Source organism: Carcharodon carcharias, chromosome 12 (genome assembly GCF_017639515.1).
Source record: "Carcharodon carcharias isolate sCarCar2 chromosome 12, sCarCar2.pri, whole genome shotgun sequence".
NCBI lineage: Eukaryota > Metazoa > Chordata > Chondrichthyes > Lamniformes > Lamnidae > Carcharodon > Carcharodon carcharias.
In genome coordinates, this window is record NC_054478.1 from 15025890 (window position 1) to 15048962 (window position 23073).

The window sequence follows — 23073 nt, forward strand, 5'->3', positions numbered from 1 at the left end:
TATTCCTTTCTGTTCCGTCTCATAGGAATGTGTCTAGTTTGTACCAAAACGATCTTTTCTTTGAAGCCCTCCCATTGTTCATTTACTGTTTTACCTGTCATTTTTTGTTTTAAATCAACCCAAGCCAAATCTTTATTCACCTTACTACATTTAATCTTCTTCCAGTTGAGTATCTTTCTCTTTGATTACTCCTTGCCCCTTCCCATAACTATTTTATATCTAATGATATTGTGATCACTATTTCCTAAATGCAACATGCTCCACTTGTCCCACTTCATTCCCCATATACAGATCAATGTTGGAACATACTGGTCAAGAAAGATCTCCTGCAAACATTTCAGGAATTCCTCCCCCACTTTTCCCATTACACTGTTGTTCCCTTGTCTATTTTTGGATAATTGATGTGTCCCTTTATCAATACTCTGATGGCCTCATTCTGTGACATAAATCTTTCCATATTTCTCTGATTTTACACTCTGAAATTTCTTTGCAGTTTTGTTCCTTTATTTTGTTCCCAATATTGGCGCCTATATCATGGGAGAAGTGAGAAATGTGGGGGTGTGCAGGATAGATCTTGAAGATCTGCGAGATAGTTGCTGTGCACCAGAGAAGCTGTGATGGAGAAAAGGGTGTTGGAGGTGCCCTTAAGCAGATTTTAGAATTTTATGTGTAAGCAATTGATTTGAAGGAAACTGAAAGCCATAACACAAGTTGCTGAGTTAGAACCACACTTAAAGAAAAAGGGTTTTCTTAGAGGTCAAGTTTGAGAAATAGTTAGAAAAAATTTTTTATGCAAAAGCATCATTTATATTTACTTCCATTTTATGTTAGTTTTGTAGCCAAAGCTTATTTAGCAAATATAGCTGAGAATACAGCATAAGGCAAGCTTGTAAGGTGGTCACAAGCTGTGTGTTTTCTGGGTAAGCACACAAATTGTTGACATTTAGAGCTCAAGCTATCTGTAACTAACACCAGCCTGTGAGAACATGGATGGAACTTTGGCAACTTTTAGATAATGGGTGTGTGAACTGCGACAAGGTTATCAAGATCATGTGAAATATGTAATTCAAAAGATATAAAATACTCAATGTGAAGTGAAAAGAGACATTTGGAAGGTTGAGCTGTAACGTGTGTAACTTCTGTGGCAAAAAATCCTTTGTGATCTTGATCCTTGGCCGTGAGTATGTAATGTTTAACTTAATAAACTGTATGTCAACTCTGTGCATAAGAACTCATTTTTGGCACATAGACAATGCAATATTATAAAATACATTTAGCTGCGTAAGTGTTGCTTTAAGAGGGTGAAGAGTGTGGAGGTGCCCAGTGTGAACAAAAATAAAAGAGGAGTGTGTTAACTTGTCATCTGGGCTCAAGTTGTTGAACTTCTTTTGGCACCTTTCTGAGTGTTCATAGTGGACCACTTCCCTCGTTGAAGCATGATTGACATACTTGGCTGCTTGGGTGGATTGCAGACTGGAAAGTCTACAATTTCTGCCAGAAAAGGCTTGGTGCTTTTTAACAGAGAAGTTTTACACCTTTTGCCTGACTGCAGCTTCTGCTGCCCGCTGGCATGGTGTATGGCTTGGAGGGGAACTTCCAGGAGGTGGTGTTCCCACGTACCTGCTGCCCTTGTCCTTCTAGATGGTAGTGGTCGTGGGATTGGAAGGAGCTGTGTGAGGAGCCTTCTTGAGGTCCTGCAATGCATCTTGTAGATTATACACACTGCTGCTACTGTGCAACAGTGGTGGAAGGAGTGAATGCTGATGGAAAGGGTGCCAATGAAGTGGGCTGCTTTGTCCTGGATGGTGTCAAGTTACTTGGGTGTTGTTGGAGCTGCATTCATCCAGGCAAGCGGGCAGTATTCCATTACAATCTTCACTTGTGCCTTGTAGATGGTGGACAGGCTTTGGAGAGTCAGGAGGTGAGTTACTCGCCACAGGGCTCCTAGACTTGTTGCACGATTCCTAGCCTCTGACCTGCTCTTGTAGCCACAGTACTTATATGGTTAGTCCAGCTCTCTTTCTGGTCAATGGTAACCCCCAGGATGTTGATAGTGGGGTGTTTAGTGATGGCAATGCCATTGAATGAACACAATATTGTTAAAAAATAAACAAGATATTGGTGACACATGCATCCAAGTAATTTTAGAGGAAATGAAAGAGAGCAGCAGTTTTTGATTTAGTTGCTTATTTCTCAGGGTGTTGTTGAAGAATGCAGTGCAAAGAAACAGCACTGAAATTTTCTGGAGGCTCAGTTGCTTACACTTCTAGGAATCCTCCAGCGGTTAACTCACCTACTGACTCCTCAAAGTCTGTTCACAACCTATAAGGCACAAGTCAAGAGTCTGATGGAATACTCCCCACTTGCCTGGATGAGTGCAGCTCCAACAACATTCAAGAAGCTTCACACCATCCAGGACAAAGCAGCCAGCTTCATTGGCACCCCATCCACAAACATTCTCTCCCTCCACCACCGATGCACAGTAGCAGAAGTGTGTACCATCTAGAAAGTGCACTGCAGGAATTCATCAAGGCTCCTTAGACAGCACCTTCCAAACCCATGACCACTACCACCTTGAAGGACAAGGATAGCAGGTACATGGGAACACCACCACCTGGAAGTTCCCCTCCAAGTCACTCACCATCCTGACTTGGAACTGTAGCTGGGTCAAAATCCTGGAACTCCCTCACTAAGAGCACTGTGGGTGTACCTACACCACATGGAATGCAGTGGTTCAAGAAGGCAGCTCACCACCACCTTCTCAAGGGCAATTAGGGATAGACAATAAATGTTGGCCTAGCCAACGAAGCCTACATCCCTTGAATGAATTTAAAAAGAACACAAATTTTACACCAATGCACATACCAATAGGTGTAAATGAGCATACATAGGAAACTTCAGTGTGTCTTCCTCTGAAGGTGCAAAACTGTGCAAATCGTATTGAGGAAATTGTTGGGCAGACCGAAACCTACTATGAATGAGTAATCTCTTTTATTGATTGATGCTGACACACTTGCACCCTATTCTTTGAAATACTCGTTACTGTTTGGTTTTTTATCTTTGTGATCCATGACCTCAATTCCTTGGTATGTTCCCTTATCTCATATGAACATAAGAACATAAGGAATAGGAACAGGAGTAGACCATTCGGCCCCTCGAGCTTGCTCTGCCATTCAATAAAATCATGGCTAATCTTCTTGTGTTTCAATTTACACATTCCCATCTAACCACGATAACCTTTGATACCATTGCCTAACAAGAATCTATCTATCCCTGCCTTAAAAACATTCAATGACCCTGCCTCCACCACCTTCTGAGGCAGAGAATTCTAAAGTCGCACAACCCTTTGAGAGAAAAATTTTCTCCTCATCTCTGTCCTAAAAGGGCAACCCCGAATTTTAAAACAGTGCCCCTTAGTTCTGAACACAACCACAAGAGGAAATATCCTTTCAGCATCCACCTTGTCAAGACTGTTCAGGATCTTGTATACTTCAATCAAATCATCCCTCACTCTTCTAAACTCCATTGGAAACAAGCCCAGTCTGTCCAACCTTTCCTCATAAGTAAACCCACTCATTCCAGGTATCAATCTGGTAAACCTCCTTTGAACTGCCTCCAATGCATTTACATCCTTCCTTAAATAAGGAGACAAAAACTGCACACAGTATTCAAGCTGCGGTCTCACCAATACGCTGTAAGTCTGAAGCATAACATCCTTACTTTTATGTTTAATCCCTCTCGTAATAAAGGATAATATTCCATTAGCCTTCTTAATTACTTGCTGTACCTGCATACTAACTTTTTGTGACTCATGTACTAGAACACCAAGATCCCACTGCACCTCAGAATAATGCAGCCATTCTCCATTTAGGTTACATTGCATTTTTGTGCCAAAGTGAACAACTTTACATTTTCCCACTTTAAGCTCCATTTTCCAGATCTTTGCCCACTCACTCAACCTATCTATATCCATCTGCAACCTCCTCATGTCTTCTTCACAACATACTTTCCTACCTATTTTGTGTCATCTCCAAATTTAGCTACCATGTCTTCAATCCCCTCATTTAATTCATTGATGTAAATTGTAAAAAGATGAGGTCCCTGTACAAACCCCTGTGGGACTCCACACATCACATCCTGCCAATCAGAAAAAGACCCATTCTCTCTGCTTTCTGTCAGCCAGCCAATCTTCTAGCCATGGTAATATGTTACCCACTACACCATGCGCTTTTATTTTCAGAATAATCTTTGATGTGGCACTGTATCAAATGCCTCCTGGAAATCCAAGTACAGTACATCCGCAGGCTCCCCTTTATCCACTGTGTATGTTACTTCTTCAAAAAACTCCAATAAATTGGTTAAACACAGGTTAGAATCTTCAGGTTGGTGAGCAGGGGCAGGCCTGGCTTGCCAATGCGTAAAATGACGTATGGTGATGTCGGGCGTGCGTCCCCTTGTCACCACGCATCATTCAGATCTTCAGTTCGGCAGGCGCACAGCAGAATCACCTGAGTGACCGTCGAACTGTCAAAGGCCTATTAAGGCCATTTAAGTACTAATTAAAGTTATTAACTGAGCTGCCCGTCCAACCTTAAAGTTGGCGGGCAGGTGAAGAGCCCAGGTGGCCTTCGCATTTATCATGAAACCTCATGCATGGGCGGAATGAGGTTTCATGAAGATTTTAAAACATTAATAAAAATTTTCAGTAAAATTCATAGACCTGTCCCAGCTCACGTGGCACTGTCACATGAGGGGACATGTCTTAAAAAAATTTTTTCCTTTATTAAATTTTAAAAAGTGAACACAGAGCTGCCTCAGGGGGGTTTCTCTTTCGTGCGCATGCCCCGACTCAGCCTACTTGCCCCACCTGCAAAGGGAGCGCTCAGCACTTCCAGGTGCGCGTCACGCTGGGTGGGCCTTAATTTGCCCACCCACATAAAATGGCTGTGCGCCCGCCTGCACCCTCTCCCGCTCAGCCCCTCCCCCAATGGGGAGAAAATTCTCCCCATAACGTTCTTTCACAAAACTATGTTGACTCTTCCCTATTGCCTTGAGCTCTTCTAAACGCCCAGCTATAACCTTCCTAATGATGGATTCTAATAACTTCCCCATGACAGATGTCAAGCTAACTGGCCTATAATTTCCTGTTTCTGCCTCCCTCCCTTCTTGAATAGAGGGGTTATGTTTGCTACTTTCCAATCTGATGGAATCTTTCCAGAATCTTGCAAAGTTTGGAAAATTAACACCAGCCCATCAACGACCTCATTACAAACCTCTTTTAAGCCCCTAGGATGTAGTCCATCAGGACCCGGAGAGTTGCCAGTCTGCAGCTCCATTAATTTGCTCAGTACCATTTCCCTAGTGATTTCAATTTCATCAAGTTCCTTTCTCCCGCTCACCTCTTGATTTGCAGCTATTACTGGAATATTTTTTGTATCTTCTATAGTGAACACAGAAGCAAAATATTTGTACATTTCTTCCACCATTTTTTTATTAACTACTATTAACTCCCCACTTTCACTCTCTAGGGGACCAATGCTCATTTTACTATTCCCCTGATCAATTCCTCTGAATAGCCCTTGGCCTTTAGGTGTCCTACTTTTTCCTTGGTCTCCAGCTCCTTTGTATGTTCAATGGGCCCACCTCATTATTTCCTCCCAACTGTTGCCTCAGTTCACTCAGGAGATGTGAAATTGCCACCACCTCAAATAATTCTGCAATTTCCCTGGCCATTAAATGGTAGTCTGAGGTTACTGTGCTTCCTAAAGCCATGAAAGCAGCAGCACAATATAAAGTTTGTAACATTTAAGTCAAGTGGTGATTGTCTGCCATTAACTTGGATTTCAGTTACTCTATATTTCTAGACATTAAAGCTATCAAGGGACAAGGGAATGGTGCAGGAAAATAGCATTGAGGGAGAAGGTCAGCCATAATCTGGTTGAATGGTGGAGCAAGCTCAAGGGGTCGAATGGCCTACTCCTGCTCCTTTGTACCTATAAAGACAGTTTATTCACTCCCCTACCCTGCCCCTTTGAATTAAAGCAGCACTTAGGATATATCTGATACCACTTTTGAATGCCAGTTTGTACAACTATTGGAAGCTTAGAATTGACCTAATTGGATTCACAGGAGGAATATATGGGCATGATTCCACTCCTCATTGCAATCTAATAGTCAGCAAGGGATTATTTGAGCAAACATAGTATTCAATACTGAAACTGGACCCAACCATAGGTGGTACAGAGCAGTCCCAAAACTGAGTGCATGATAAACAAGAAGGCAAAATTTTGTTGTAAGTGGAATTCTTTGGTAAGCAATGCTGAGTGAATGCTGTCGAAGTGAAATTCATTTAAAATTTTAACTTTAGTGGAAAATTTTATATTTAAGTTAGAACTTAACACTGAAAAAAAATTAATCAGCAAGTACTGGGAACAGAAACTGCCAGTGGCAACTGACTGTCAATCAGCTAAAACTTCAGATCTTGAGCCCTCTTCTCCATTTTTACCCCTTTTAAATACATTTATTTATTTATTTCCCCAACAACACCCCCCTCCCCCGACCCCGTCCCTCCCGACCCCCCACCACCCCACAGTGCCATCTGCCATCTGTCACATGATCTTGTGGCCAGAATTTTCCCGCTGGCGTGTGGGGACGGGCCCCGCACGTCTGCATGTAAAATGACGCGTGGTGATGTCGGGTGAGCTTCCCAATGTCACTGAGCGCCATCGCGATGTTGTTGGGCGGGTGGGCATTGATCTCTGATGCACGCCCGCCATTAATTAACTTAAAGCGTTTGAAGCGCCAATTGACGGCGATTTTTCGGCACCCGCGCAATCCTCGGGCCAGTGCACAGGCGGATAGGACACATTTGTCTAAACCTCATCCACGGCTGGGATGAGACAGGCTGGATAAGAGGGCTCAGTGAGGTCGCGAGGGTGGTCTGTTACTGATAGTTGCCTGTGTGATCTGCAATGCTTCAGAACGCATATCAGCTACTTGGTCTGGACTCACGACCTTCAGGTCAGCACTCTGCAGTGAGGAATCTTTTTTGGGCCTGCAGGTTTCAGGAAGCCTTCCCTTAGCCTGGGAATGGGAGCTGAACTCTCCCAATGGAGGCACCTCCTCTGAGGAGGAAGAGAGGGCTAGAAGGAGGAGGAGGCCAGGAGTGCACATTCAGCCTCCAGGGGAGCCACCTTTGGGAGGACAGGCACTGGCACAAGGGGTGCAGGGCCAAGAGGTATCCAAGGAGGAATGGGCTGCAGAAGACACCACTATCCTGCTACGAGGGTTTACAGGCGGTGAAGCAGCTACCTCAATATGTCTGAGGTGCAGTGCCGAAGGAGGCTCCATCTCTCAAGGGAGACAGTCAACTATGTCTGTCAGATGATTGGGCCTGAGATCTCCGCCAACTGTGTGGCTGGACAACCCATGCCTGTGGCTTTAAAGGCCACAGCTGCCCTCAACCTCTATGCCACTGGCTCCTTCCTGGGATTGGTGGGTGATCTCTGCAGTGCCTCGCAATCAGTTGTCCACACTTGTGTCAACCAGGTGACAGATGCTCTGTTCAGGCGTGCGTTGACCTTCATCCACTACCGTTGGGACCAGGCAAGCCAGACACAGCGAGCCAGAGGCTTTGCAATGATTGCTGGCTTCCCTCGCATCCAGGGTGCTATAGACTGCACACATGTGGCCATCAAGGTGCCAACAGGTGAGCCCGGTGCCTTCATCAACAGGAAGAGCTTCCACTCCATGAACATGCAGATAGTGTGCGATCACAAGATGCAGATTCTGCAAGTCTGTGCAAGGTACCCAGGCAGCTCCCATGACACCTACATCCTCAGACACTCCCAGGTGCTGGGGCTCTTCAGTGCTCCAGCTCAGCTGGATGATTGGCTGCTGGGTGACAAGGGCTATCCCCAGAAGGTGTCTCATGACACGTCTCCGCCATCCAAGAACAGAAGCTGAACAGCGGTACAATAGGAGCGACAGCACCACAAGGGCTATGGTGGAGAGAACCATTGGTCTTCTCAAGATGTGCTTCCGATGCTTGGACCTCTCAGGGGGTGCACTCCAGTACCCCCAGATCGTGTGTCGCTGATAGTGGTTGCATGCTGCGCTCTCCACAGTCTTGAGCTGGAAAAGGGGGACGCTGTGGACGATGCAGTTGTAAATGCAGTGGCTGCGGCTGCACATGATGAGTCCAGCAGTGAGCCTGAGGATAAGCATGCACAGGGAAATTCTGAGGGGGTAGACGCTGGCCCGGGCATACTCCAGGGAGGCAGGGAACCTGGGAGGCTTTAATCCAAAGAACCTTCAGCTAGCACACCACATATGGACCTCCAGGACAAGCCTGGGCTGCAGGCCCCATACTCGATACCTACATGCAAAATCTGTCTGGATAGGAATATTAACTAAGGGCCTTGTTAATAAAGCTGAATGTCCCACAAATCACTCATTACATTATTGGAAAGCATCCACCTGCAGAAGAAAAGAGGCACCCTCAGCCATAGTGACATGTATGAATTTAATATTACAACCAAAGGAATTTCAGAAAACAAAATTACAAAGGTGTTTAAAATCACACCAACTCATAAAGACCTCATTGTGAGCCTACACAAAAGCACCTGTGATAAACCCATGGTGCGCCTAAGGTGCCTTATGTTTATGTTTTTGGGTGCAATGTCTTGGTGCTGCCCCCTCGCTGGGAGTGGTATCTGAGAAAGCCTGCTCACTCTGCTGTCCCGTTGGCCTCGATGACCTTGGCGGACGTCCTCTGGCCCATGGAGCCTGTGCTGGCCCCGCCTGGGAGGGAGCTGCCAGCTCCACAGTGGCATCTCACCAGTCGTCGCAGCCTCACCGGATGCAATGGTCACTGGCAGAGGGGCGGAGGATCTGCTGCTCTCACCCAGAGCGCCCTGAGAGGAGCCCGCAGAGACGACAGGCAGCTGCTGCGCCGATGTGACATCGCTTCAGACCTCCCTGCTCACCATGGATGGATGGACACCAAGCTGGGAAACTTGGTGCTCAGACCATCTCCCACACTGACACTGACCAGCTGAGGTCAATGCCGATGTGAGGGCTTACTCATCCGAGTGCTTCCCCAGGAAGCCCTGATTGGTCGCCTGGAGGAGCCTCTCCATGAGAGTCACCACTCTCCGTGGAGGAGGCATGGTGCTCGGACATGAGGCTCATTGCTTCGGCAATGGTCCGCATAGACTCCTCCACCACAGACACCAAGCCAAGCATAGCTTCATGTATCTCCACCAGATGCTCCCGTGTACCCGGCCGCATTTCCTGCTGCTGCTGCGTCACAGACGACTCCAGAGGCACATCATCAGGCACCGACTCAGCATGTACCTGGTCCCCTGCAGTCCTCCGACTGCTGGCGCCATGGGCACTCTGTCTCTGCCACCTCCTCCAGCGACTGTGAAGTGCCCTCACCGCTGTGCCCCGGGACACTAGCTGGTGTTCTAATTTCCACCAAGGTGCTAGTATCTGTGCTGGTGCCTGCCTGGTAGAGATGGTGTGATGCTGGTGAGTGCGTGACTTCAGGGCCCTCAGGTGTGAGAGGGGGGCCTCTGCTGCTCCTTTTCCCTACCCTGCTCCGCCGATGCTGAAAGGAAGAACAAGGACATTGGATCAGTTAACGTGGAGACAATGTCAATGTGCATCCCTGGATCATTATGCGCTCAGCCTTCCATAAGCAATGGTCAAGCCATGTTGCAAACTTCAATCACTGAACATTCAGCACTGCCATGGCTGTTGGGAGAACAATGGTGACCTCACTGCTGGGCAAACATACCTGCCCGTGGCACCCCAGACTCACCGACACAGTGGACCTGGGCGCATGGCGCCTCTCCAAATCTAGGGCCTCCTGCTCGAAGTAGCTGAGAATCGCCAACTGTGCCTGCCCTCTGCCAGTCCTCACCCGCTCGGCTGCATTATCTGCATTCTCCTCCTGAAAAGGAGTGAAGAGCTTTGATTAGTGCTAATTGTACCTGAACTCTCTTCACAGATGGCCTACCCCAACAGAGTGGGACATTGCAGGGCTCCAGTGCCTCCTCACCCCGCTGCTGCTGAACACTCACACAAAGATGCTTGGTCTGTCCCGCTTTCCCTCCCCCATCTTCCCAACCCCTTAGCCAAATCTGCCTACATCAGCTTAGGCACCACATGGTCTAACCTTCCACAAGCACGTGCAGCGCGGAGGAGAGCAGGTCGATCGGTGCCACTTCACCTTGAAGCTCCCCTCCCTGCATGTCACCACCCTGACTTTGACATGTTCTGGAGTTCCAGCACTGACCACCACTGCCACCGCCTCCCAGGCCAGATTGGTGATTCTGGTGGACCTCCTGTGGCCAGTGTGAGAGTACAGGAGTTCATGCCAGCCTTCCACTGTGTCCAGAGGTGCCCCAGAGAGAGGGTTGCTGTCACCTTTGCTTTTGGGGCTATCCGTCGCCTGGAGCAGTCCTGGTCTGTAGACATGAAGTTGGCTGCACCCTGATGTTCTTTAAATATGGTGCCTGGACAGAGGAAGTGCTAAGGTCACGGTGTGGCAGGAAAATCCAAACCCGTCCGCCAGCAATCCATTCCTGTGAATGCATTATTAATGAGGCTGGGAAGGGGATGATGTGGTGTGAAAATCCGCCAGTGCGGCCAGCGGGTAAAACATTGTTTTTCATGCCCACTACTGCACTTAGTGCAAACCTGAGATGATTCCGCCCCATAGAATACATTTTTGTTATCTAGCCAATCAGTCATTAACTCAAAAAACTCTATTTAATTTGTCAAATAGGACAAGTTCAAATTATTATCCTTGATCAGCACATTCTTTTCCTATTGCTCAAAAACAATATTTAGAATGATGGATCTGACAAGTTTGCAATCACCTTCAATGACATATACTCTGTGATTTTCTTTAAAACAATTCAAACAGTTTGGCTTTATTCTCAATTCCTGATCTATTTTTTGTTTTTTTCAGAAATGGATAAGACCAGCATCACCTTTAATGCGTCGGAATTCTATGAAATGTTTGAAGACTACAGCAATGAGAGTTATCCTTTGTTTGATATTGACGTGATTCCCTGTAGCCTTGTGATTAGTGGCAATTGGATCAACCCGGCAACTGCAATTGTCTATACCCTGGTTTGTATCCTCGCTGTGATAGGGAACATAGTCGTAATGGTTGTCATACTTTACAATCGACGCACAATATCATCCACAGGTATCTACCTGTTTCTTCTGGCAGTGGCCGATTTGCTCTTTGCCGTGACCCTGCCTTTTTGGGCAGTGGATGCCATGTCTGGTTGGGTGTTTGGTGATGCCATGTGTAAGATCATCAGCATGTTACAGGAAGTTAACTTGTACAGCGGGAGTCTGTTATTGGCTTGTATCAGTATCGATCGCTATCTATCCATTGTCTACTCTACACAGACTTGCAGCTGGAAGAGACCATTTTTTACTAAGCTGGCCTGTGCTGCTGTTTGGGTGCTGGCCATTTTTCTGTCCTTACCAGTCCACAAGGGCAAATATATACCACCCGGTTCCAGCATAACAATGTGTTATGAGCTATTAGACGGTGAATCGACCAAAACATTGGGACTAATCACCAGGTTTTGGTGGCAGTTTATTGGATTTCTCATTCCACTGGCTGTCATGATCTCCTGCTACAGTGTGACGATCTGGAAACTGTGTCAAATGAAGGAAATCCGGAAACAGAAAGCCATGAAGATCATCATAGCTGTGGTGCTGGCTTTTCTCATTTGTTGGCTGCCGTACAATATTACTCTGTTCATTGACACACTGATGAGGAGCAAACTCATTGGTGAGACTTGTGACATGCGCAATCATATCGATAGGGCTCTATCTGGAACCCAAATTTTGGGATTTCTGCACTGCTGCCTTAATCCAATCTTATATGTATTCATTGGGGTTAAATTCAAGAGTAATGTGATCAATCTCTTGGCTACAAAAGGAAAACTAAGTGAAGAGTCCAAGTTCAGGAGATCTGTATCCTCTTCCTCTGAACCTGGACTGACTTCAACTAACAGTAAGATGCTAAATAATTGATAAAGGGGGGTGGGTGGATGTGGTATACTTGGATTTTCAGAAAGCTTTTAATAAAGACCCTCACAGGAGGTTGTTTAGCAAAATTAAAGCACATAGGATAGGAGGTAATACACTCGCATGGATTAAGGATTGGCTAACAGACATAAAACAGAAAGTGTGATTTTTCAGTCACCCCACTGCCATGATCATCTGGTCCCGCTGAATGTCAATAGACTTTTGGTTGGGCCGCTGCATCCCCCATGGCTGGTCCCACCCTGATGGGGCTGGAAAATCCCAGCCAGAGAGTAGGAATAAACGGGTAATTCTTGTGTTGGCAGGCTATGACTAGTGAGATACCACAAGGGTCAATACTTGAGCGTCAGTTGTTCATAATATGGATCAATGATTTGGATGTGGGCACCAAATCTAGCATTTCCAAGTTCACGGATGACATAAATCTAGGTGGGAATATGTGTTGTGAGGAAGATGCAAAGTGGCTTCAAGAGGCTTTGGGAAGACTTAATAAGTGGACAATAACATGGCAGATGGAATATAATGTGGAAAAATGTGAGGTTATCTACTTTAGTAGGAGGAACAGATGTGCAGAGTATCTCTTAAATGGTTAGGGATTAGAAAGTGTAGATGTACAAAGGGACCTGGGTGTCCTTGTCCGTAAGTCAGTGAAAGCTAACATGCAGGTGCAGCAATCAATTAGGAAGGCTAATGGAATGTTAGCCTTTATCACATGAAGATTTGAGTGCAAGAGTAGTGAAGTCTTGGTTCAATTGTATAGGATCTTGGTTAGACCACACCTGGAGTACTGTGTGCAGTTTTAGTTCCCTTACCTTAGGAAAGATATTATTGCCATAGAGACAGTGCAACAAAGGTTCACCAGACTTGTTTCCTAGATGGTGGGACTGACCTATGAACAGATTGGGGAAACTGAGCCTGTATTCTCTAGGGTTTTGACAAATGAGAGGTGATCTCATTGAAACCTACAAAATACTTAAAGAAATAGACAGGGTAGATGCAGGTACGATGTTTCCCCTGTTTGGGGAGTCTAGAACCAGGGGACACAATTTCAAAATAAGGGGGAAGCCACTTACAACTGAGATCAGCAGAAGTTTTTACTCAGAGGATTGTGAATCTTTGGAATTCTCTACTCAGGTTGCGGGAGCTCAATCATTGAGTATGTTTAAAGCAGAGATTGACAGGTTTCTAAATACCATTGACATAAAGGGATATGGGGATAGTGTGGGGGGCGGGGGGTGGTTTGGGGGCGGGGGGGGGTGTTGGTGGGGGGAAGGCATTGAAGTGGATGATCAGCCATGACCGCATTGAATGGCAGAGCAGGCTCGATGGGTTGAATGGCCTACTTCTGCTCCTATGTTCCGATGTTCCTATATAAAAAAAGAAACTAATGGCCTGAGCAATTTAAAAATTAAATCATTGAATAACAGTTCTGTGTTGTATTCAGGTATGAACAGAATAACTTAGCTTTTCCTGGGTGGCTCATTGTGTTGGTATCCAATGCACAATGGTCAGAAATAAGCCACGAGTTTTTCCAATGTAGGGGCTCTACACCCCAATGATACACCAATCTCCACTATATTATCTGCTTAACCTTCTGCTTACTTACCTATGATGTGTGTTTTATTCAGCTTCAGACTGTCCACAAGGAACACTTGCTTCATACTTTTTACCCTGATCGTAGAATCATACAGCACAGATGTAGGTCATTCAGCCTATCGTGCCTGTGCCAGCTCTTTGAAAGAGCTATTCAGTTTGACCCACCCCTTGCATTTTAACCTTTTTTATGCACATTTTTCCTCTTTGTTTCAATTCATCTTTGAAATTTACTATTGAATCAGCTGACCTTCAGGCAAAGCGTGCCAGAGCATAGCTAACTATGTAAAAACATTCTTCTCATATCCTCTTTGATTCTTTTGCCAATTAACTTAAGCCTGTCTCCTCTGTTTACTGATCCTCCTGAGATAGAAATAGTTTCTGCTCTCCAAACCTCTCAAAATTTTGAAAATCTCTATTAAATATATCTTTAAACTTCTCTGCTCAAAGGAGAACAATGCCAGCTTACATGTTTCTAGATTTCTAACCTCTGGCACCATTCTAATAAATCTCCTCTTCAGCCTCTCCAAGGCCTTGACACCCTTCCTAAAGTATGCTCCTTAAAATTGGACACAATTCTGTAATGTGTAAAATAATGTATTGAATTAGATACAATTATGAAACTGTGGGCCATTTCTTTATTCATATCTGTCACAAGTAGGATGGGTTAAGAAAATGAAGCCTTCTTTTTAAGCTATGATGGTTCATTTTCTCATAAGGAGGAGGGTATTGCAGAAGCATAATAATTCTCGTAATATTATTGTGATTCATTATAAAAGTAAGTTAATAGTGGGGTTTGGATAGTTTCTGTGTGTGTGTGTGTGTGTGTGTGTGTGTGTGGAATTTAATTGAATTGGAGACAGCTGGCCTGGAGGCTTTGATTCATCAAAAGAAGCGAGGTTTGAAATGCTAAATATTTAAACATGGCTGAAGCCTTAGAATGTAAGGTGAGGGGAATTTGCATTTTTTAGATAAATCGGGGCAGTTTGAATTTCAAAGAGATGGTAGGATGTTACACCAAGCCAGAGAAGCTAGGCCAAGCAGTGAGTTTATTTTTCCCAAAGTTTACTGACGATATTAGCACCATGAAAATAATATTATGAAAAAGGTAAAGTTACAAATAATTATGGGAACAATGGAATTTACAATAAAAGGGAGAAACATATATAAAGGAGAATAAGGCTATGTGTTAGGGAAGGCATTGTAAGATCTATCAGAAGTGCGAAAAGCCTCCAGTATTTGTGCATTAAGCCTGCTGTCTACAGAAACTGAAGCTGGGAAAAGCCATTTTGAATTCTACTGTCCAGGGTTGTGTTAACTTGCCGGCATCTGTTTAAAATCTATGTCTTTTACCGTTGCCTTAACGGGGGTATAACTGGAAGCCAGATTAATTAGGGGTTTTAGGAGTTATTATAGTAGCAATTTGTAGACCTATGCATGTGCTTACAATCTTTTCTTTAGTTAATAAATGTTTAATTTAGTTTTCTAAAATATCTCTGAAGTCTTGGTGGACTTATTACTTCTGAATTCAGGGCATGAATCTCAAAATAAATACAAATTGCAAAACCAATGTGATAATGGGATTAAGTTTCCTTCGTGGATTTGATCTGCCTGGCATGCATCATTTGCCGCGTCATAACACATCATTTTTCGAACTGATCTTACTCCACCTTTATCTTGGTGACAGTGTGTTCCCAGTACTCCAAGTTATTCTCAATTATTCAGACTGAAACCCTCCAGCAACAGTACTGTCACAATGAGTGCTACCTCTAATTGTGTTTTCTCTTGATTTAATTTTACTTAAACAGGGCTGACCCTGAATTGAGTTTTTTTTTTAAACTTTTTGGTCAAACTAAAGCCCTTCAGTTTGTATTACTCACTTCTCACAGATACTATTCATCACCTTTCTTATCTTGAAGTCAATCTGAATTATGACATCTGCTTTATTTCCAAAATAGGACAGTGCTCTATTCTGGAGCCATAACAGGGTAACTGAATATGATTTAGTTCTGATGGTTGTTTGTAGCATTATGGGTCTTGTCTATTCATATGTCTGGAGACCATCATTGTACCATTTGGTGACATAATTACAATGCCAGCTTGAAGCTGTTAAACTATCAGCCTTTAAAAAATATTGGTATTAACAGCATATACTCCTGTATAAAGGCTTTGTTTGCTTTGTCTTAATTCTGATCAGAATTAGCAATTGTACAGCTGTCCCAACAATGGTGAGTACACCATTGGTGATTACTGAGCCCAAATATCAGGGAGTTACAGCTTCTAATTCCAGCTGGTCTTGGTGCTTCTAGCCAGGGTAATATTTACAATTCCCATTTTCTCCTTATTCTCTTTTTCATGTTTAAGGTGAAATATATTTTCCATAAGCAGCCTAGTTTATGAACCAAAAGCATTAGGGTCAATTTTAACCCTTCACCTGGGGTTAACGGTTTGATAAAGCCTCAAACGGGGTTGGTAGCCTTATCCATTTCCAAAGCGCCCTCCTGTTTTCGATGATTGGTCCCTTTTAATATGGAAATCAGGGAATGCTTAAATAGGATTCTAATTGGGATTTTAGGAATGAACTTGTTGGAACCTGCGCAGCTGAAATGTAAAAAGTTGGAAGTGAGGTGGAGTTGTACTCTGTCACAATAGCATCAGTGACACTACAATGGCCCCAATGTCCCTTGGCATGAAGAAACGTCGCTAAAGATGGTGCTCTGGTTGTCAGCTGATTATGTGCACTGGACGGTGTGCATAAGATGTCAGGCGAGAATAACTTTGGGTTTGTGAGTTGTCCATGTTCATGACTGACAGTCAAATGTTTGTCAACGCTTACACACTCAAGTATTCAGAGTGTGCCACTGAAGGATGGTGCAACTTTACCCCATGGCGAATTAACCCGTTGAGGAGATGGGGGGAGTAAAGGAAAGTTAAAAGAACATTAAATGACAAACACCAATCAGAGTCGGTTCCAGCTATGTTTGGATGGCAAACAGAGTCTAACTGAGGAAAACTTCATTTTGAACAAATACTGGTAACTATTCAAAAACTGCTGATAAGTTTCAAAAACTGACCAACTGAGTATTTTTGTGATACATATTTATACTAATGGACTGTCTTTATCAAATAAAATAAACGTTATGAAAATTGTGTTTTCTCAGCTACAGTCTTTATCATTAAGCATACACTTTGGGACTGCTGTGATAAGCCGCAAGTTAGGAGTTAAGAGATCTTCGGGTTAATACCCAGGTGGTTAAATACAACAACTTGCATTTACATAACTTAGACACTTTCCTATGCCTAGTGATGCATGAGGCAGATAAAGCATTTGCTTATGTATGTTTTCATAGCTAGTTTCTCCTGGGTCATTCTGTTTGCCTGTATATGCTATAGCAGCCTAGTTTAGGAAACAAAAGCATTAGAGTCAATTTTAACCCTTCACCTGGGGTTAACAGGATGATAAAGCCTCAAACAGGGTTGGTAGCCTTATCCATTTCCAAAGCACCCTACTGTTTTCGATGATTAGTCCCTTTTAATATGGAAATCAGGGAATGCATAAATAGGATCCTAATTGGGATTTTAGGAATGAACTTGTTGGAACCTGTGCAGCTGAAATGTAAAAAATTGGAAGTGAGGTGGAGTTGTACTCTGTCATAATAGCATTAGTGACACTACAATGGCCTCAATGTCCCTAGGCGTGGATACCACTCTATATCAAGCATGGCTGACCAGGAGACTCTTACACTCTTACCACCTGCCATAGGCATATTGGAAGGATTTACAGATTGATAATCCAACTGTTTGGCCATGGGCGCACTTTTCGAGGCTATCAAGTACTGACGTGGAACTTGAAACCAGAGCTTCTGACTCAGAGGCAGGGTTAGCACCCACTGAGCCACAAGATCTCCCCTGCATTTAGGTAGCACTTTCAATGTATGAAGTGTCCTATGGTAATTCACAGAAGTATAAAAAGAAAACTGGATCCAGAGTCAGAGAAGAACATGTGAGGAGGGGTGAATTTAAAACCTACTCAAAAAGGGTACATTGTAAGGAAGGTCTTAAAGATGGAGATGGTGAGGGTCGGGTGGGGGTGTGGGTGTGGGGGGTTGGTGGAGAGATAGATAATTCAGCAGGAAATTCCTGAGCTTATCGCATAAACTGCTTAATTATGGTGTGAAGGGAGGGGGTATGCCCATGAGGCCAGAACTGGAGAAGTGCAGAGACCTTGGAGGATTCTTTGGCTGGAGAACATTACAGAAGAAGGAAGGATGAGGCCATGTAATTTCAAGGATAAAAATTTTAAATTTGAGGCCTTGGGGGAGCAGAAGCCAGTGTAGGTCAATGAGAACAGGGTGATTGGTGATTAGGAATTGATGTGGGATACATATGCAGCCAGCAAAGTTTTCAATGAGCTTGGCCGGGATTTTCCAGCCCTGCCATGGCGGGACCTGCCAAGGGAGATTTGGCAGCCCAGCCAAAAGTCCACTGACTTTTGGCGGGACCAGGTGATCCTGGTAGTGCGTGGTGCCCGAAAATCTCATCCCTTATGTTTGCAACGTACATCTGGGAATCTGTAGCAAAATTGAGAGAGCTATGTCGCAGATTTGACAAATAACAGCCTGACATAGTCACAATCACTGAATCATACCTTACAACTAATGTCCCAAACTCCTCCATCATTACCCCAGAGGGGGTGGCACAGTGGTATATAGTCGGGATGGAGTGCCACTGCGAGCATTCAACTGACTCCAGACCCCATGAAGTCTGATGGCATCAGATCAAACATGGACAAGGAAACTTAATGCCAATTACTATCTATCACCCTCCTTCAGCTGATGAGTCATTGCTCCTCCATGTTGAACGCCAATTGGAAGAAGCACTGAGAATAGTAAGGGCACAGAATGCACCTGGGGTGGGCGACTTCAATGTCCATCACCAAGAGTGGCTCGGTAGCACTATTACTGACTGAGTTGCTTGAATCCTGAAGGACGTATCTGCGAGATGGGAACTGCAGCAAGTGGCGAGAGAATCAATGAAAGGGTAAAACCTACTTTGTCTCATCCTCACCAATCTACCTGTTGCAGATATATCTGTCCATGACAGTATTGATAAAGGCAAAATGCTGCGGGTGCTGGAAATCTGAAACAAAAACAAAAAGTCAGTATGTACTGACCTCTACTTTGCAGAGGCTGAGCGCCAACTCGCAGACACTTCCTCCTACCTCCCCCTGGGCCATGACCCCACAACTGAATATCAAGCCATTGTTTCCAGGACTGTCACTGACCTCATCTCCTCTGGAGGTCTTCCCTCCACAGCTTCCAACCTCATAATCTCCCAACCTTGGACAGCCCGCTTCTAACGCCTCCCCAAAATCCACAATCACGACTGTCCCGGCAAACCGATCGTGTCAGCCTGTTCCTGCCCCATGGAACTCATTTCTTGCTATCTTTACTCCGTTCTTTCTCCCCTTGTCCAGTCTCTTCCCACCTACATCTGCGATTCCTATGATGCATCATATCAACAATTTCCAGTTCCCTGGCGCCAACCACCTCCTCTTCACCATGAACGTCCAATACCTCTACACCTCCATCCCTCAACAGGATGGTTTGAGGGCTCTCCACTTCTTCCTTGAACAGAGACCTGAGCAACCCCCATCCACCATCACTCTCCTCTGTCTGGCTGAATTTGTTATCTCACTGAATCGTTTCTCCTTAAACTTGTCTCACTTCCTCCAAATAAAAGGTGTGGCTATGGGTACCCGCATGGGCCCTAGTTATGCCTGTCTCTTTATGGGGTATGTGGAACATTCCTTGTTCCAGTCCCACACAGGCCCCCTCCCACAACTCTTTCTCCAATATATCAAATGACTGTTTCGGTGCTGCTTCATGCTCTTGTCTGGACCTGGAAAGATGTATTAATTTGCTTCCAATTTCCACCCTTCCATCAATTTCCCACGGTCCATCACTGACACTTTCCTTCCCTTCCTTGACCTCTCTGTCTCAATTTCTGGTGATAGACTGCCCACCAATATTCACCACAAGCCCACCGACTCCCACAGCTACCTCGACGACAACTCCTTCTTGTAAGGACTCCATCCCATTCTCTCAGTTCCTTCGCCCCCGTCACATCTGTTCCGATGATTCCTCTGTCCAAAGGAATGCTTCTGACATGTCTTCCTTCTTCCTTAACCGAGGTTTCCCACCCACGGTAGTGGACAGGGCCCTCAACCACATCTGACCCATCTCCTGTGCCTCTGCCCTCAACCTTCCTCTCCCTCCCAGAACCATGATAGAGTCCCCCTTGTCCTCACTTTTCACCCCACAAGCCTCCGCATTCAAAGCATCATCCTCTGCTGTTTCCGCCAACTCCAGCATGATGTCACCACTAAACACATCTTCCCTTCACCACCTCGTCGGCATTCCATAGGGACTGTTCCCTCTGGGACACCCTGGTCCACTCCTCCATCACCCCCAATGCCTCAACCCCCTCCCACGGCACCTTCCCATGCAATCGCAGAAGGTGCAATCCCTGCCCCTTTACTTCCCCCCTCCACACCTTCCAAGGGCCCAAACACTCCTTTCAGGTGAAGCAGCATTTCACTTGCACCTCCTTCCATTTGGCCTACTGCATTCGCTGCTCCCAATGTGGTTTCCTCTACATTGGAGAGACCAAACGCAGACTGGGTGACTGCTTTGTGGAACACCTTCGGTCTGAACACAAGCATGATCCTGTCGCTTGCCATTTCAACACCCCACCCTGCTCTTGTGCCCACATGTCCGTCCTTGGCCTGTTGCAATGTTCCAGTGAAACTCAACGCAAACTGGAGGAACAGCACCTCATCTTCCGACTAGGCACTTTACAGTCTTCTGGACTTAACACTGAGTTCAACAACATCAGATCATGAACTCTCTCCTCCATCCCCGCCCCTTTTTGATCCCCTTTTTTTCAAATTATTTTTTAATTTTTATATAAATATTTTTTCCCACCTATTTTTATTATTATTGTTGCTTTTTAAATTTATTTCCATTTTTATTCATTGTTTAATCCCCACCTTTTAACCTATTAAGATCTTTTTTTCTACACCTTCCCCTCTCCCCACCCCACCCCCACCAGGGCCATCTGTGACTTGTTCATCCTGCTTTCTACTCCCCATCAGGGGGAAGTTCAGGAGCGGGTGCATGCGAGTGCGACTCCAATTGGCGCCCCCAATTAGGGGGCGCGCCACCATTTTACGTGGGCGGGCCAATTAAGGCCCGTCCAGCATGACGTCCGCCAGGAAGCGCTATGCACTCCCTGTGTGGGCAGGGGGGATTTCCTAAGCTGAGAGTGCGCTCTTTCACACACTCATTTCCCTACGGCTAAGTGCTGCTTCAGGGAGATCGTCGCCAAATTCAAAAATGGTAAGTATAGAAAAATAAAATTTCCCTGACATGTCCCCTCTTGTGACACTGTCACATGAGTCTGGACATGTCCATCACTTTTAATTAAACTTTTATTAAATTTTTAAAAACTTACATGAAACCTCACCCCGCCCGTGGATAAGGTTTCATGCTTTTTCTGAAGCCTGCCAGGGATCCCTGCCTGCCCACCAACCTTAAGATTGGACGAGCAGGTCCTTTAATGAGTTCAATTATTTTTTAAATGGCCTCGATTGGCCGTCGACAGGTCGGTGGGTGCACAGCTGATTTGGCTGCGCCCCCGCTGACCTGAAAATTGAAATGATGCAGGGTGATGTCGGGAGTTCTGCCCAACTTCATCCCGCGTCATTTTACGCGTTGTCGAGCAGGCCCTGCCCCCCCGCTCGCCGACCTCAATATCCTGCCCTTAATATCACCATTAGCACATCCTTTAGCCAGTATCACCAACACCACCCCTTCGACCTTTTGTTTATGACATCTTTCGCAATCTCTCCTTTGCCTCCGCTTATCACTGGCCTTCTATCCAGCTTTACCTGTCCCACCCCCTTAAACAGTATATATTTCACCATATTTTTACTTCTCTTTAGTTCTAAAGAAGAGTCATACGGACTCGTAAAGTTAACTCTGTCTTTCCCTCCACAGATGCTGTCAGACCTGCTGAGTTTTTCCAGCACTTTTTGTTTTCATGACAGTATTGATATTGGCAGTAATTACTAATGAATGGAAATGTAACTGGATCAGCCACAAAATGGCTACAAGAGCAGGTCAGAGCCTGGGAATTCTACAGCGAGTAACTCACCTCCTGACAAAGCCTGTCTACAAGACACAAATCAGGAGTGTGATGGAATACTCTTCATGTGCCTGGATGAGTGCAGCTCCAACAAAACTCAATGATCTTGTCATCTTCCAGGACAAAGCAGCCCGCTTGATCCACCTTAAATATTCACTTCCTCAACAACTGATGCACAAGGCAATAGCGTGTACCATCTAGAAGGTGCACTGCAGAAACTCACCAAGGCTCTCCTTAGACAGCACTTTCCAAACCTGTGACCTCTGCCACCTAGAAGGACAAGGGTGGTAGACACATCGGAACACCACCACCTCCAAGTCACTCACCATCCTGACCTGAAACTATGTCGCCGTTCCTTCACTGTCACTGGAACTCCTTTCCTAACAGTACTGTGGGTGTATCTACACCACATGAGCTGTAGTGGTTCAAGATGCTCATCATTGATTTCTCAAGGGAAATTAGGCAGGGGCAACAAATATTGGCCTTGCTCGCAATCCAAGAATGAATTGAAAAAGATTATACATTGTACTCTGGGTTTAAGACAACATAGTACAACCCATTAACTATCACACCCACACACCCAAGTTCCCAAATAATTGGTCACTGACCCTTCGTAATGCATTTAATTAAACTGAAAAATAACAGAAAAATAATTATTTCTTATTATTGAGCTTAATTTTCCACATTGGCTTGAGCAATAATGATGTAACATCACATCTAAAACATAATTGCCAAATCTGAAACAGGAAGCAAGTGCTGTGTCAGTGGTTGTGTTATAAATGGGTATTCTTAAGAATGTGTGTTTACAATTAATTTGAAGTAATGTGTTTAGCGTGCATATTAAAACAATACAAATAACATGAATTTAAGAACAACATTCTAAGCCTGTGTGAAATGTGCCTCCTCTAGTTTGTCAGCATACTTCCCCGCCACATCCATCTTATCAGTGTATGTCCCTCTCCATCTCTGATGTTTCAGTGTGTTAATCCCTCCACCTCAGCAGCTGTAGCATTTCTTTTCCTACAACTCCAATCGTACAGCTTCATTTATTCAGTTTATCTATTAAACTGAATCTATAAAGATTAATATATATTTTTTATTTTTATATTTTTTCTTTTCCCTCCTATTTCTCTTATTTTAAAATTTATTTCCATCCATTGTTTTATCTCCACCTTTTAGCCTATTTCGATC

The 23073-nt window shown here is 44.7% G+C and overlaps 1 protein-coding gene across 2 annotated transcripts; it reads left to right on the forward strand.

The window, feature by feature from the left end:
• Positions 1 to 388: 388 nt before the first annotated feature.
• LOC121285003 (C-X-C chemokine receptor type 2-like) lies at positions 389 to 12729 on the forward strand. 2 transcript variants are annotated; one of them, XM_041201068.1, is made up of 2 exons: positions 389 to 1177; positions 10982 to 12729. In XM_041201068.1, exon 2 carries the CDS (start codon positions 10984 to 10986, stop codon positions 12067 to 12069), a length of 1086 nt encoding a protein of 361 aa, XP_041057002.1. In that variant the 5' UTR covers positions 389 to 1177; positions 10982 to 10983; the 3' UTR covers positions 12070 to 12729. The 2 variants fall into 2 exon arrangements, with proteins under 2 accessions (XP_041057002.1, XP_041057001.1); XM_041201067.1 differs by having other exon boundaries at positions 831 to 1181.
• The last annotated feature ends 10344 nt before the right edge of the window (positions 12730 to 23073 follow it).

What these genes read in the sequence shown, in the direction of transcription:
- LOC121285003 (XM_041201068.1), top strand. Translation starts at nt 10,984, where the DNA reads ATGGATAAGACCAGCATCACCTTTAATGCGTCGGAATTCTATGAAATG.